This window comes from Aythya marila (genome assembly GCF_965140915.1).
Source record: "Aythya marila genome assembly, chromosome: 3".
Classification (NCBI taxonomy): Eukaryota; Metazoa; Chordata; class Aves; order Anseriformes; family Anatidae; genus Aythya; species Aythya marila.
Window position 1 is genome coordinate 119,807,928 of NC_139044.1, and position 14,951 is coordinate 119,822,878.

A 14,951-nucleotide genomic window follows, 5' to 3' on the forward strand; every position below is an offset into this window, starting at 1 on the left:
CTTGACTCTGCTGCAGTCATGCTGCTTTGTTTCTTTCTGTGCACCTCATCTGTTTAAAGAACTCAAGTTAGTAGGTGTGTGTCCGTTCTGAGCCTCCAGAATTGCATAAACATTTTCCAGTGCATCAGAGATTTAAAAAACATTTGTGTTTTCCTAATGTACTTTTTTTTTTTTTTTTTTAAATGTATTTCTCTAATGAAAAGGTAGTTGGCAAAGCAGTATGGCTTGTCCAGCACAGCAGCACTTGGCCCTCACGACTATGGTGCTTTTGCTCTTCAGGTATCCCTCTCCTCACCTGCCTGGGGAACAGCACAGTCCTCTCCTGCCAGTAGCCTGCTGGGATCTGGCATCATCTTCCTTTTCCTGGCCCTTCTTCCAGGATGCCTGCATTCTGCAGCCCATTTTGTGAAGAGGAAGTAGCTGTGGTGCCATCCTCAGTCAGAAAATGCGTAACTGCCCTGCACCTACCTGCAACTTGTCCAGAAGCATGACAAGAGCCAGCCTACAACATTGGCACTCCCTCAAAGGCCAGAGAGAAGTGCAAGATGAGGACCTGCTGCAGAACATATGATAACCCCTCTATGCAGCTGGCAAGAACAGGTCTCCTAAAGGCCACATGCATAAGTGCAAGTAATGGTACATGTATGCACATACACACATGCATAGACCTGAAATGCTGCAGGGACAATGCTGCAACGTTTGAGCCAGGATGCTTTTATTGAAAAGACCCTGCCACAGGAAGTTGCTTACCCTGTCCCTTCCCAGTCTAGTCCTGCAGCAGGAGCTGAGCAGCACCTGGAAGGAAGAGTCCTGAAAGTGCTTTGTTGGAAGGTTTATTCCTGGAAGACGCTGGATCCTGTGATGCTTGAGTCCAGGGCTGCAGAGCCAGCACCCCAGCTCCGTGACCAGCCACAGAACAGAGCATGGAGGGAAGTGCAGCAGCCAGGGCACCAGCTACCCATGTAGCAGTGTGGCTCATCGTGTCACTCTGTTTCCCCTGCTTCTGGCAAGAGGGCATAGCTGGGCCAGGCCTCACCCTCGGACACAAAGTAATATAGATACCCAGTAACAGACTTCTGCTTGCAGGCACCAGGAAACAAATAATCCAGATACTGTTAACCAGCCCTAAGATGGTTAACAACTCACACCATCTTCAGTTGAATGAGAGATCTAACAGCTGTGGGTATTCATGGCCAAACCTTCCCAACAGGTCTGTGTGGCATCAGCCAGTCTGGTGCAGGCCATGGGGCTAGCTCCAGAAGAGGGAGTATCAGCAGTGACCACACACTTGCAGGACAGAAGCCAGGAGCGGGACATGACACTGTTGAAGCTAAGGTTGTCCCCAGAGTGGTGATGAGCTCTGCAGCACACAGCCTGCCAAAACAGCTGCGACCAGGCTAGGGCTCTCCACGTTATCCATGGAGTGCACACGGCATTGCTCACAGTGAGCCCTACTAGGGAAATGGCAAAGCCACAGCCGTGCACTGGCCCTGCCTGCTCCCACAGGTTTGTGAGGCTCACTGCACCCCACAGGATTGCTCCAACTGGCACTGCCCTGGCTGCACATTCTGCAGCCCAATCGGACACTGTGGCAGCACTAGCTCCTCATGCTCTCAATTGAGTTTTCATGCACTGCAGCAGGGAGAGGCATAGGAAGCCCCTGCACTGCAGTGATGGGGTGCAGTGAAGCCTGTCTTCCATCAGGGATCCCCTCGTCAGCTGTACTAGGTGTGCCCAGCCCCACAGACAGACCCTCCCGCCACCTCTCCATGACTTCCCAAACCCTGCTTCCACCTCTCTATGACTTCCCTGGCAGCACTGGGGCCACCTGCACTGCCCCATCCCCTGTCTTGGGGCCAAAGGGGGAGTAGCTCCTGCACCCCCCCCACCCCACCCCCAGGCTGACACAGTGGCTGAGAGCAAGGTCTGCCCCAGGATATCTCCTGAGCAGGAGTCTGGTGCCACCTGGCTGCACCCAGGCCATTGGCCAAGCCAAAGTACAGGGGTGCTGCCTCTCCTCAGGGCTGTAAGCAGGAGGGGACACCAGCCCCTCTACTCTCCCAGGCTTGCCCCCCCTGGGGTAAGGGTGTGCCCCCCCACTCCATTGCTCAGCTCCGCACTCCACAGTGGCAGGGAAGTGGGGCCTGGCATGCGGGACGGGCAGGGCTGTGTGCTGCATGCACAGCTGGGAGCCAGCTCCATGCATGTCCCTGGACAGGTGCCCTCGGGAAAGCGTAAGTTCGGATACGCAGATCTTCGCATGCAGAGTTCCAGGCTGGGTGCCTGGTGCCGCCTCTTCTTCCAAGGCCTGTATCGGCTCTGGCAGGATGCCCAGGACCCCCGACGCAGAGCTGGTGTTGCACTTATACCTCGATTATATTGACAGAGGGAGACTTCTATGGGAGAAAAAAATGCTTTGCTAAGAACCTGAGATGCAGACCCTATGGCAGAGCCCCCACCCTCCCACGGCAGGCACACCTCTTCTGCAAAAGGGGTGCCAGCTGCAGCTGAGCTGTCTGATGTGGGCTGAGGTGTGGGTGTGCTGCAGCAAAGACCTGCTTTCAGTGTCTCCCTAAGGAGACCAATGGAACTAACCCTTAAGCCCCACCTATTTGCATTAATCTCTCCTGACAGAAGGATCAGGTAGCTCAGCTGCATTAGCTGCTGCCTCACTCCAAGTAAGTCTCATCAGCCACACCACACTTGCCTCCCCAGGAAGCCTTTCTGATAACTGCTGTGCCCTAGTACCCCTAGGAGAACCAGGGACCCAGCCTCACACTCCTCAGCCTCCAGGGCCTGCAGATATTTGGTGACTTCTGTCTGGTTCCTAGTCATGTGTATTAGATTTACCTGGTCTCACCTTTGGCCAGCAGCAGGTCCCATTTTGAGCTGACTAGAACTGGCTCTTACCTAACATGAGGCAGCCTCTGGACACTTCTCACAAGAAGCCACCCCCACTACCAAAACCTTGCCATGTAAATTTCAGTACATCCAATCCAATATGGTGTAGAGGTTCTTAGCAGGTCACTGTTGAACCACCACCCCATGCTACAACTGTGGCCCTTGGAGAGAAGGTAGATACAGGGCTCAGAGGAGAAAAGGTACATGAGGGTGTGGGAGGACACCTGCCATGGGCAGAGAATCCACAAAGCATGGCATGATGAATGGAGGAACAGATACGGCCAGCTTATGTCAAGCTGTCTCACTGTTATGCCCTGCAACAGCTCTGGAGAGTGACAAAGGAACTAAAGGCTACCTGTAGTGAGGTGGATTTTTTTCAAAAACTGTTGCAAGCATGAACAGTCCTTTACACTGAAAGGACCGTGCTCACTGAATAGCACAGCAGATATATGCATTGAGAGAAACCACTGGGAAGGGATGGAGTCATACTTGTATGTGATTTGTAGGGCAGCCCTTACCCACCGAATTAAGGGGAAGAAGGTGAATGTCCCCATCACTATACTTTGTAACAGGGACATCAAGAACTGCATTGTTGTGCAGACCTGTGACTAGCAGTGTTCCCCAGGGGTCGATGCTGGGTCCAGTCCTGTTCAACATCTTCATCGACAACCTTGATGAGGGAATAATGTTAACCCTCAGCAAGTATGCCGATGACACAAAGCTGGAAGGAGTGGCCGACACACCAGAAGGCTGTGCTGCCATTCAGCGAGACCTGGACAAGCTGGAGACCTGGGCAGGAAGAAACCAAATGAGGTTTAACAAGAGCAAGTGTAGAGTCCTGCACCTGGGAAGGAACAACCACATGTATCAGTACAGGCTGGGGGATGACCTGCTGGAGAGGAGCTCTGTGGGAAAGACCTGGGGGTCCTGGTGGATGACAAGTTGACCATGAGCCAGCAGTGTGTCCTGGTGGCCAAGAAGGCCAAGGGGATCCTGGCATGCATAAAAAGGAGTGTGGCCAGCAGGTCAAGGGAGGTGATCCTCCCCCTCTATTCTGCCCTGGTCAGGCCTCACCTGGAGTACTGTGTCCAGTTCTGGGCTCCCCAGTACGAAAAAGACAGGGATCTCCTGGAAAGAGTCCAGCAGAGGGCCACAAAGATGATACAGGGCCTCGAGCATCTTCCCTGTGAGGAAAGGCTGAGAGACCTGGGTCTGTTCAGCCTGGAGAAGAGAAGACCGAGAGGGGATCTCATCAATGTGTATAAATACGTGAGGTGTGGGAGACAGGGGGATGTGGCTGGCCTCTTTTCAGTGGTTTGCGGGGACGGGACAAGGGGTAATGGCCACAAAATGAAGCCCAGGCAGTTCCACACCAACATGCGAAGGAACTTCTTCACGGTGAGGGTGATGGAGCACTGGGACAGGCTGCCCAGGGAGGTTGTGGAGTCTCCTTTTCTGGAGATATTCAAGGTCTGTCTGGATACCTACCTGGGCAACCCGCTCTAGGGAACCTGCTTTGGCAGGGGGGTTGGACCCAATGATCTCTTGAGGTCCCTTCTAACCCCTACAATTCTGTGACTGTCTGCTACTTTACGGCAGCTTGACCATGAAGCCAGGAGTGGAAGCAAATGCAGAGCATAATGATGTCACTGCTTTTTCTTTCCTTTGTATTGTTCCCAGCTTTGTAATTAAGGATTGTGAGGATAAACTTGCAGTGTTATCACTTGCAAGCATCCCAAGAATCTAGTGAATTCAAAAAGACACCATGAGGTGCTTCAGCCCTGTATAGGTGATGAAATTAGCAAACAAGAATGGGCTTGTGCACCCACTTTTGAAGTAGGGTGAGTCTGGAGCAGGAGAATCCAAGAGGAAGGGTATTTTTGGCAAGGAGTAATCAGGAAGCTGGTAAACCTGAAGGAGGAGAGAAAACTGGGCCCTTGAAATCCAAACAGGAAGTTTCTGCCCTGGCATCACCTGGAAACCAATGATATATAAAAGCAGAGGGGCCGGTAGGCACCATGTTGAATGGAGTTCACACCATGGACAGAGAATGCAAATGAGACCCATAGGAAAAACCTAATGCAAGGTCCCATTAGAACACAAGTATCAGGGTTATAAATCAGTCTTCGTTGAGTAACAAAGAAGTGTCAGGTGCTAAGGGAACAGCCACATGAAAGTACTGGTCCATCCCCATCCACAGCCTGGCACAGTACCTCCATCAGGGTGAGGAAGGAGCTCTGGAGTCTTTCTCATGAATGACCTGTGTGGTGATGGCCTGCAGCAGGCTGAAAGCTAACAGAGAGAGACTAATGTCGGAATCTTAAGAACGCTGATCAATTCAGCTGCCTTTTGCTTGAATAGGCAGGACCTGGACCTCTCTATGGGATGCAGAAGAGGTGTAGCTTCAGAGAGGCATGGTGATGGGCCAAGGCATTGGCTGTTACAGCAAGAGGACAGATAACATTCTGCCATATGGGAGCCATCCCAACGGATATATCCTGCCATCTCTACTGGTGTTTCTCCTGCAGTCACCCAGGGGGCATACAGACTGTCCCAGAGAGGCCAGGGCTCAATGCAGTCCTCAGTTTTTAGGGTGAGAGCATAAGTTGGGGTCTTTCTATTCCTGGAGAGAGTGAGAACCTGTCCAGGCACTAAGACACAGCAGATGTCAAATGCCAGCCCTCCCCACTCACCTTGCTCCGCAGCAGCCCTCCAGTTGGTCTCTCTGGCGTGCTATGCTCTGAGGATGGCTTTGTCTTCTCCTTGTTGTTGTTGGAATCATTGTCCTTGATGATGTCATACTGTCTGCAGAAGAGGGCGATCACCGCTGCAGAAAGAGGAGGGATGAAAGACTCCCTCACATTGGCTGCCCTCTGCCTCCCCTCCCCATGACATTACAGCTAGAGAGCAGTCAGGACCAAGGCACCCAGGGTGCTGGTCACCCACAACCTCCACCTGTTCCAGCTTGGACTGCTATTCCAGAAAACTCAGCAAGTGTGGCCAGGCCAATCTCCTTGGGCAGACAAGGCAAAGATGCAGCTGAAGCTATCAGGGCACACATGAGGTATGTGAGGTGTTCAGTGCTCAACCATAAGCATGGCTCAGTGCTCTGTGGCCAAAAGCAGATGTTGAGGCACTCTGAGAGGGACAGCCCCTTAGGTCAGTGAGCAGCTGAGTGTGCTGAGTGCCTCCAGCAAGGCACTGATGTTACTGGCCTGATGCTTGCAGTCCTCACAAAAGCCAACCCTTGTTTTTTTCTTGTCCTGCAAACTGTGGATCACTCTGTCAGGATTCTACAGCACCTTGTGCACTGCATGCCTCACATCTTATGACCATCAGCACAGGACTTTGGAGCAATGCTTTAAACTGTAATCATTAAATGTGTTGGACCCATTCAAACTACAGGGTGTTATCACAGCCACCTGGATCTGATTTCTCACTGTTGGTGCTCTGATACAACAATCTGCATGAGGTGTGCAGTTAGCAGCAGCCATCTTGTATTTTCTTCCAGTGCACTAGAAGAGTGTTCAAGGCCAGGATGAGGAGAGATTTCTGCAAGATGCCACTTGAAAATCCTCACTTACTGGGAAGAAGGTAGGGGACAAATGATTTCCCATTCACAACAGCTCCATGTAGTGTGTCAGGAGCCTCCTGTTTCATCTGAGGCTTCCTTGCTCCCAGGGCAGCCTGCTCTTTCCTGGGGCACTGGCTTTAATTGGTTGCTGTACAGAAATAGCTCACAAATGTTACAGTTTTAGTAGACTGAGGCACAGCTACTACCAGCCAATGGAGCAATATTATCACGATATCAAACAAGATAGATAAGACCCAAGTTACACAATAGTTAATGTCAACTGTGATGCTCCTACACCATAATTATGTATTGCTTGGATCCCACATCGTCTCCTGCTCTTGCAGGACAGCAGGCAGGCTAGCCTGCACACATGCTTCAGGCCATCACTGGTCAGCAGTGGCTGTTGTTCCTTCTTTCACCTCATTGGCTCAAGCTCCTACAGAGGTTCAATGGACTTGTTAGGAAGGAGGATGCCTGAAACATTGCCATTATTCCTCTGCACTCTCCAATCCCCATCCTCTCTGTACACCCTAGACTATGCCTCTGTTACAGCCTGCCAGAACATTGCTTGCAGCACTCACCTGCCCACATGAGAAGCACAGCCACGATGATGATAATTTCGCCTGTCTGCAGTTGCCTGTCTTTGTCCAGCCCTTCCATGGTGATGTCACCTGTGGAGAAGAGCACCCAGGCAGCAGGCAGCAGTCACCCTCCTACCAGACCCTATCTCAGGACCATCAACAGTTAAGGATCTGAGAAGGAGCAACAAAGAGAGGCCCACATCCCCCTCACAAACAGGCATGGGATGATATCTTGACTGGGGAGAAGACATGCAACCTGTGGTTTTCCTGTGTCAGACAAACCATTCTTGCTGCCAAATACGGTCAGGGAGTCTAAAAGCTTGTGTGGGTTCAAACAGGGACTACAAAATGCATGTGAGAGAAGCCCACTAAGGTTACTCTCTATGTAGGGACCAGGGCTGCTTAGGAAGGCCCTGAGCTGAAAAAAAGTCCTGAGGAAAGCATCTCATCTGCTTGCCCTGTTATCCACTCATTGCTAGCGCTGGAGAGAGTCCAGGCCTGATGGACCCACCCTGTGCATCATCTCTCTCGGATTAATGGCCAACATTTAGGCAATCCCAAGGCAAAAGGCACAACATGGGTATGAAGAGGAAAGAAGACTATGGGGTTCTCATATTTGTCCTTTGGTAGCTTGCAGGCTGGTAGATCTGAGAGACAATTCAATATTTACTTCCTATGGGCAGCAGTTTGGATGTACTAGCTTGCTCAGCTGAACAGGTTGCCAAGATCTAGGACAGGAGGGCTATAAAGCACTGTTTGGGCTTTCACCATGGTCATGGTAAACACAACAGCAGCCCGTATGACCCTGTGCATCCCAGGCAGCTGGCTACCAAGGTCAGAACTTTGCTCACTGGTTGCTGAATCCCTGCCTGTGTGCTGTGGAGTCCTCCAGGTCTGCCCCCACCAGTGGCACTTGGGCAAACTGGAAGGAGCTGCCTCACCTTGGTTGGAGCTGTTGGAGGGGAGGCGGTCGGTCTCCTTCAGGGTCCGGAAGTGGACACGCTTACTGGCCTGACTTTCCCCATACAGGCCGATACTCTGCACTTGGATGATGTAATCAGCATCTTCTGCCAAGTCCCACAGCACGCAGGCCCGGTTGGTGGTGTTCACCTCCCGGATGAAGCGCTGCATCTGTCCATCTTGCCGCTGCCAGAGTGAAGAGCTGTCATCCCCAGGAGGCTGTTCCCAGCTGCACCACACACAGGCCCCCATCTGCAAGGCTGTGCTGGGCACAGTGCTCTTGCTCCTTCCTTCCAATCATACGCCCCTGGGATGGGCCAGACTGGCTAGCACCTTGCTACACAGCATCCCTGCATGGCCAAAGAGCCAAGTGCCTCCCTGGAGAACTCACCACTACCTGGGGATGTGGAGGTGGAGCAAGGCAAGCAAGGAAGGGTTATCTTGTGGCTGGAGCACTGTCCTCATCCAAAGAAATCGCAGAGAAGCCACTGGAGGGATAGCCACTCCACAATACAGCCCACAGTCTGCTGTGCCCCTCCCCACCACCCTCAGCATAGATGGCTTAGACAGGGAACCCCAGCAAAGGTTGCTCAACAGTGGAGGTGTCCTCAGGCATGTGCCAAAGGAGCTCCAAGCTGCAGCAAAAGGGCTGACAGGAGCATGTTGGTAAATCAGTGAGAATAGTCCCCAGACTACTGGGAACAAAGCCTGGATACCTGCTGTAAGATGGCGTAGCCGATGACCACATCTCCTTCTGGAACATCCCAGGAGACTGTGGCAGAGTTTGCCTTCAGCTGCGTCACAGTCACGTTGACAGGGGACGGTGGCCTGTCTGGGTGAGCCAGGGAGGGACCGAGGCAAAGCACATGAAAGAGGCAAAAGAAGATCTCTCAGAAAAGGCACCTACCCCCACACACCATCATGGGGGTCTTATTCAACAGCTGCCCATTGCAGCATGCTGACCAGGGCTACAGGGAGCAGTTCCTCCCTTGAATCTTTCCCCAGGACAGGAGGGTCATGTCAGGTCAACAAGACTGAGTCCCACAACACACACACTGCACAGTGCTCCCTGGGTTAGTGGGCAGCTGCCCGCTGTGCAGCGGGTGCAGCACAGAGCCACTCCTGTGCAGCTACCCCTGTATGGCACCTACTGGCTTTGTTAGTCATTGCTCACTGTCCAGGTCTCCTCTCTACCTGGCTGTTGGTGAGAAATGTGCTCACCCCACCCTCTGCACTGCACTACAGTGGGAAAAGAGGACAAGCTCATGAGGCATTTGACTGGCTCTTCTATAAAGGGCTTTCTTGCAGTGGCAGACACAGCCCATTGCTTGTATTACATGTTCCATGTAAAAGAAATTAGCAGTGCTGACCACATGCTTGTGCTGCCAGACTCAGCACAGGACATGAAGGGACTCTGGTAGGCTCCTTCCACCTTGCAGACATCATGATGGGAAATGCATGAAGGCCTGTCCTGAGCAAAAAATTATTACAGAATAGGTTAGGAGACTCTTATTGCAATTTAACCAGATCCCGCAGCTCAAAATTAAATGAAAGGAAAAGCCTCTGTAGGCTGTCGCAGAGCACTGCAGACATCCTGCCATCAGAGGGAACAATGGCATTCACATCAGCTTTTCATGAGGGCAGCTGCTTGCAGATCTGAGGTACCTTCAGGGCTGAGCAGGACACTGCTGCTCAATTTTTCATCTGTTAGAAAGCTTACTGCATTCAGCTTCAGCAGCAGCAAACAGCAGGGCTGCCTGACACAACATGCTGCTGCTCAGCCCAGACAGAGTAGTTTCTTGGCAGTTAAGTCTCATGTTTTTGTAGGGTTCAGAGTTCAAACAAATCTTACATTAATGCAATTCCTGAACCAAGACTGTAATAGTGAAATGAGGTTTCTCCAAGCTCTGGGGCTGCTCTGTGGATGTGCACATCGCCAATGCCTGGCACACCATCCAGAACTGCGTAGGAAGCAGCACAGACACAGTATTTATATATCAACTGTGACAGAAAAATGGGACAGCTTGGAATAAACACACTATGGAACTCAATCTGGCCATCTCGTCTGCCTGGTATTACCCCCTGCTCTAAGCTGGGGAGGAGAGCCCAGCATAGAGGGCAGAGCTAACTTTCCCAGCAATGCAATGCCATCAGCTGTAAAGCCGATAACAACACTTAACTATTGCTGTTCTTCAGAAAGGTGGTCTGATTGACCCATGGCCTGCACCATTGCTAATTTGAGATTTCATAGCACTAAGAAGAACATGGCAGAATTCTTCAAAGGTCGGCAGACTTGCACACATAGACAAATTCTGTCTAGAAATTAAATACATGAGTGTGTAAGGAAGACAGTGAAGTTGCTGTTCCTGTGTCTTCTCTCCCTGTAAACACGACAGTGTCCTTCTACAAGCTGCTTGTGTAGTACAGGTTCAATGCTGTGACTTACACAGGTAAACAAAGAGCCGCAGGGGGGATTTGGAAACAGGAGAAAAAGACCACCGTAACAACACCAACAAAAAAACGTAGGAGTGACTAGGAAAGGTCATTTTTTATAGTTCAACCACTGAAATGCATTCATTCACATTTGAATATATCTGGCTCCTGGGCAGATCAAACCAGGAAAATTGCGATTACCACTCTGAAACATGCAGGATTATGGTCTGTCAAGGACAACTAAGACAGCCAGGACAGTCACACACAGATCCCAGAAAACAATTTCCCAGAGAGACACTGGGAGCAAGTGCCTCCCTAGCAAAAGCCTGCTGCATTATACCAGGAGGTATAATCACAGGAGACAATGCAAATGAGGACATCATAGTATTCCGTGTCATCTCATCAGAACAGAAGGCTGACAAACAGGAAAGGCTTTAAAGACTCCCTTGAATATCCTTTATCCCATGAAAGTGTGTCTCCTTAGAGTTTTGTCAGTGGGGATCCTGTTCATCACTGCAGTCCTGAGACATACATAGCCCACTGACCGAGGAATGTGTATCCTGTGCACACAAGGGCTGAGCTCACCACAGATGGGCTCTGTTTTCTGGTCCAGCCATGACCACTGTGCAAGTGTCATACAACAAACAGCTAAATTGCAGATAGCACCCTGTCAGCCAGCAAGGCTCATGAGGGGGAGTGGAGGGACAGGTGCCAATCTCTTCTTTCTAGTGACCACTGACAGAACAGCATGAAGCTGTGTCAAGGGAGGTACAGATCAGGAAATGGTTCTTCAGTGACAGGGTGGTTGGGCACTGGAACAGATCCCCCAGGGAAGTGGCCATGGAGCCAAACCTGTTGAAGTTCAAGAAGCATTTGGAAGCTCTCAGACATATGGTTTAATTATTACTCAGACTTATGTAGATCCAGGAGTTGGACTCAATGATCCTTCTGGGTACCTCCCAGCTCAGGACATTCTATGATTCTATGAAGTTCTACCTAGACAGAGCTTAAACAGGCCCTTTGTTGGGACTCTTACTGGTAGCAGCAGAGTGTCCCGGGGGGATACCACCCTTGTGTCAAACAACAAAGGGAGTACACCCGAAGCCAGAACGTCCTGCTGTAATTCCCAGAACCAGTCCCCATATGGCCAAAAGGGAGAGAGGGGATAGCAAGAGGACATACAGGCATGGAAGAGCCACAGTGCACATGGCTAGTCAGTGCTTCAGACCTCGTGCATTGCAAACACAGTTAGTGCAGGCTCCAGGCAAGTGGACCTGAGAACCTGTGTGACAATGAGATCTGAAGGCATCCAGGCTGCAGTTCTTCATTGGAAAAATCCACGTCACTTAGTCATTTCACAGTTCAGCAAACTGCAGAGAAGACATTATAAGCATGTGGGATTTGTACATCTAGCAGAAAGAGAGAGGACAAGAAGTTTCAGAAGCTGAAACTACAGAAAGTCACCCTGGAAATAGAGGACAATGATTAACCCCAAGGAGATACAAGATAACTCAATGACAGTCATTAGGACAAGACCTCCAAAGGACAGCCTGCACCACAAGAAGTTTGCATGCGATCCCCACATGAAGCCTATGTTCTCCTGTCTGCTCTACAGCTGAGGTTAGAGCAGTCTCATACCAGAGCTGCTGCCATAAAGATCTGCGAGTACAAGGGCTCTAAAAATATATATATTCTGATACCAACTATTAAAAACATTTCTGTAAAGCCATGATCCTCCAGCTCTCTGCTGGGTTCTTTAGGAACAAGCATGCCACAGTTAAGCCCTGAACAATACATTAATTGCTAATGATTCCGCATCATTTATAAGTTATTCAGCTTCACTTTTGATTAAAGTCATATTCAGAATCGGGCACCGCCACAGAAAGAATAATCACTACCTTATGGCCTGGTGCACTCTTTTCTACTGACAGTACAGCAGTGCATTCCTTTCAGGCCTGCTGAAGAGGTGGGAAGAATTGCTCCTGTGCACTGGAGTTGGCAGCACTGAAGACTGAGGTTGGGAAGCAGTGAGGGATGACCTGTAGACAGCTGGGCACTCGACTAGCTCTGCCACACAGCTTGCCTCTGTAGGTCAGAGAAAGGGTTGGACAGATGCCCTGTAAGAGTGGCATTAACAGATGTGGCTCTGCACAGGGATGGGGCACAGGCCCACTGGCATTTTCCCATCTTGCTCTGACTCCAGAGAGGAGGAACTCACATGCACCTGGGCCACTGCCCTTGGGACTGCTGCTCAAGGGCACACAGATGTTTGTCCAACTTATCTGTGCAGCAGGGAAGTAAGCATCAGACTGCACAACTAAAAATAAGTGCTCCCTTCTAAACAACCCTGACTGCATTTCTACCTGAATCCAGCAGGCCACGTAGTTCATATTGTGCAAGGAGACTGCCAAGGGACACAAGGCCAAGCACATAATAAAGCAGCCCAGTTCTGCCATGGCAGGTTATCAGAACACGCCTGATACTGGCAATTTACTGCATCACTAATGTGACAAGAGGTGAATAGATATCAGAAGGCTGCCACTGGCACAGGTTATTCAGATGAGTCAAGGGAAGAAAGGACAGAGGTACCTGGGGTACAGACATACCTCGGCCTCTGAGCAAACACCAGCCTAGAGAAAGCAAGTCAGCAAGGCATGAAGGCATGCTGCAATGTGAAACACCGGGATGTCTGTCAATCAGAGGCCAGCTTGTGGACCATTTTACAGTACTGGAGCATCTCTGCCCTTGCGCGTTCATTCTCTCAGGACCCAGAGCTCATTGGTGAGCAGCACAGATGGGAAACATGGACGCTCTCCTCTACTGGGGAACAAGGAGGGGCTGCGTTCCCCGACAGCCCAGCCCAGAAGTGGCAGGCTTCACAAGCCGAAGCCACAGCCGGCAACTCCAGGCGCCTGGGGTACGGCAGAGCCTAGTGTCACGTTAAGGGAGGGCAGCACCGCCACACAAGCTCATCCCGGTCCCACGGGGATGCAACACGACTGAAGGCACGGATGGCTTAGAGACCACGACACCCCGGGGCAGGGCGCAGCCGCTGCGGGGCTGTCCCGGGGAGCACGGGCTGCCCGGGCCAGGCCCCTCGGGCCGCGGCCAAGGCCATGCGGGGCCGCCCCGCCACGCGCGCCCCGTGCCGGGCTGGACGGGGAACGCCAGTCCCGAGGGGGGGGAGGCCGGCGGGAGGGGGCTGGCGCCCGGCGTCCCGGGCCGGGGCCGGGAGAGGGGCAGGGCGGACACACGGGACGGCGCCCGGCACTGGCGAGCGCCAGCCCCCGCCCGCCGCCCGGGCACCGCGGCAGCGAGCGCTGTTCTGCGCGGCCCGGCCCGACCCGTCCCCCGCCGCCCGTCCGTGCGCCCCGGCGGCACTTACTGGCTCGCACCAAGCAGAGGTCGCAGCTAAAGAGCACGAGGACGGGGTTCAGGTACGCCGAGAAATGGGCCATGGCGGCGGGGCCGACGCAGGAGCGCCCGGGTCTGCGGCCCTGGCCCGGGCACCAGCCCTGGCACCGGCCCGGCTCCCTGCGCCGGGGGACCGAGCGGGGCCGAGCCCCGGCCGCAGCGCGGGGGGGCGGGACGGCCGCCCGGTCCAACCCCCGCCCCGGCTCCGCCCAGCGCCCCCGCCCCCGCGCGGCACCGCAGCGACCGCCGGCGCCGCCCCGAGCCGTACCCCGAAACCGCCGGCGCCGCCCCCGAAACGGCCGCGCGCCCCTGCGCTGTGTCCCCATGCCCGCCAGTGCCGCCTCCCTCATAACCACCGGCGGCGCCGCCTGCGTCGTTCCCCAGCAGCCACCAGTGCCGGCCCCTCATGCCATACCCCTAGTAATCACCACTTCCAGCCCTCCCTGTGCTGTCCCCCCAGTAATACCCAGTGCCAACCCTCCCCAGTACGACACCCACCGGTAACTGGCACTGGTGCACCCTCTCCATAGCATCTTCACCCTGCCCTCCTGGCACTGCTGGCAGTGCCCCAGAGACCAGGCACCTCTTCCGTGAGCACATGCATGTCTGTGTGGCCTGGGCTGTCTTGCATGTGTGTTGCATTGCACTGGTGCTCTCACACATGTGCACATACTAAATTCATATGTGTTACCAGTCTGCACCACCCTCTAACGCGCCCATAATGCATGGGCACTCTGGTACACACATGCCTTTCTTGCAGGGGTGCTCTCTGGCTGCCCCTATTACACACCACTGTTTTCAAGTGTTGTCACATGGACCCATTGCTAGCATCCCCTTTTCCAGGCTGCCTCCCAGCCTAGGCCTATCTCCTGGTATACGTGCTGCCCTCTTACCATGTGCTGTGGCCCATGGTGCTGTGTCCTCCTCTTCCCTGTGACTACCATTGCTTCCATTCCCCAGTGGCACAGCCCTGTGTACCACAATGGTACAGCCTCTACGGCTACTGAGCACTGGCTGTAGCTGGTCTGGAGGGTTCATCCATGAGCATACGGATGCTGTGAGGGGCCTGCATCCAAGGTGTGTGTGTG

At 52.8% G+C, this 14,951-nt stretch overlaps 1 protein-coding gene across 3 annotated transcripts; it reads right to left on the minus strand.

Moving 5' to 3' along the window:
- Nucleotides 1–81: 81 nt before the first annotated feature.
- On the minus strand, nucleotides 82–14,024 carry FNDC4 (fibronectin type III domain containing 4). 3 transcript variants are annotated; one of them, XM_082758143.1, is made up of 8 exons: nucleotides 13,835–14,024; nucleotides 8,733–8,848; nucleotides 7,998–8,202; nucleotides 7,057–7,146; nucleotides 5,595–5,728; nucleotides 3,976–4,122; nucleotides 3,504–3,690; nucleotides 82–2,396 (listed from the first exon to the last, which is right to left on the minus strand). In XM_082758143.1, exons 1-7 carry the CDS (start codon nucleotides 13,905–13,907, stop codon nucleotides 3,664–3,666), a joined length of 792 nt encoding a protein of 263 aa, XP_082614269.1. In that variant the 5' UTR covers nucleotides 13,908–14,024; the 3' UTR covers nucleotides 82–2,396; nucleotides 3,504–3,663. The 3 variants fall into 3 exon arrangements, with proteins under 3 accessions (XP_082614269.1, XP_082614271.1, XP_082614270.1); XM_082758145.1 differs by lacking the exon at nucleotides 3,976–4,122; XM_082758144.1 differs by lacking the exons at nucleotides 3,504–3,690; nucleotides 3,976–4,122.
- Between the last annotated feature and the right edge of the window lie 927 nt (nucleotides 14,025–14,951).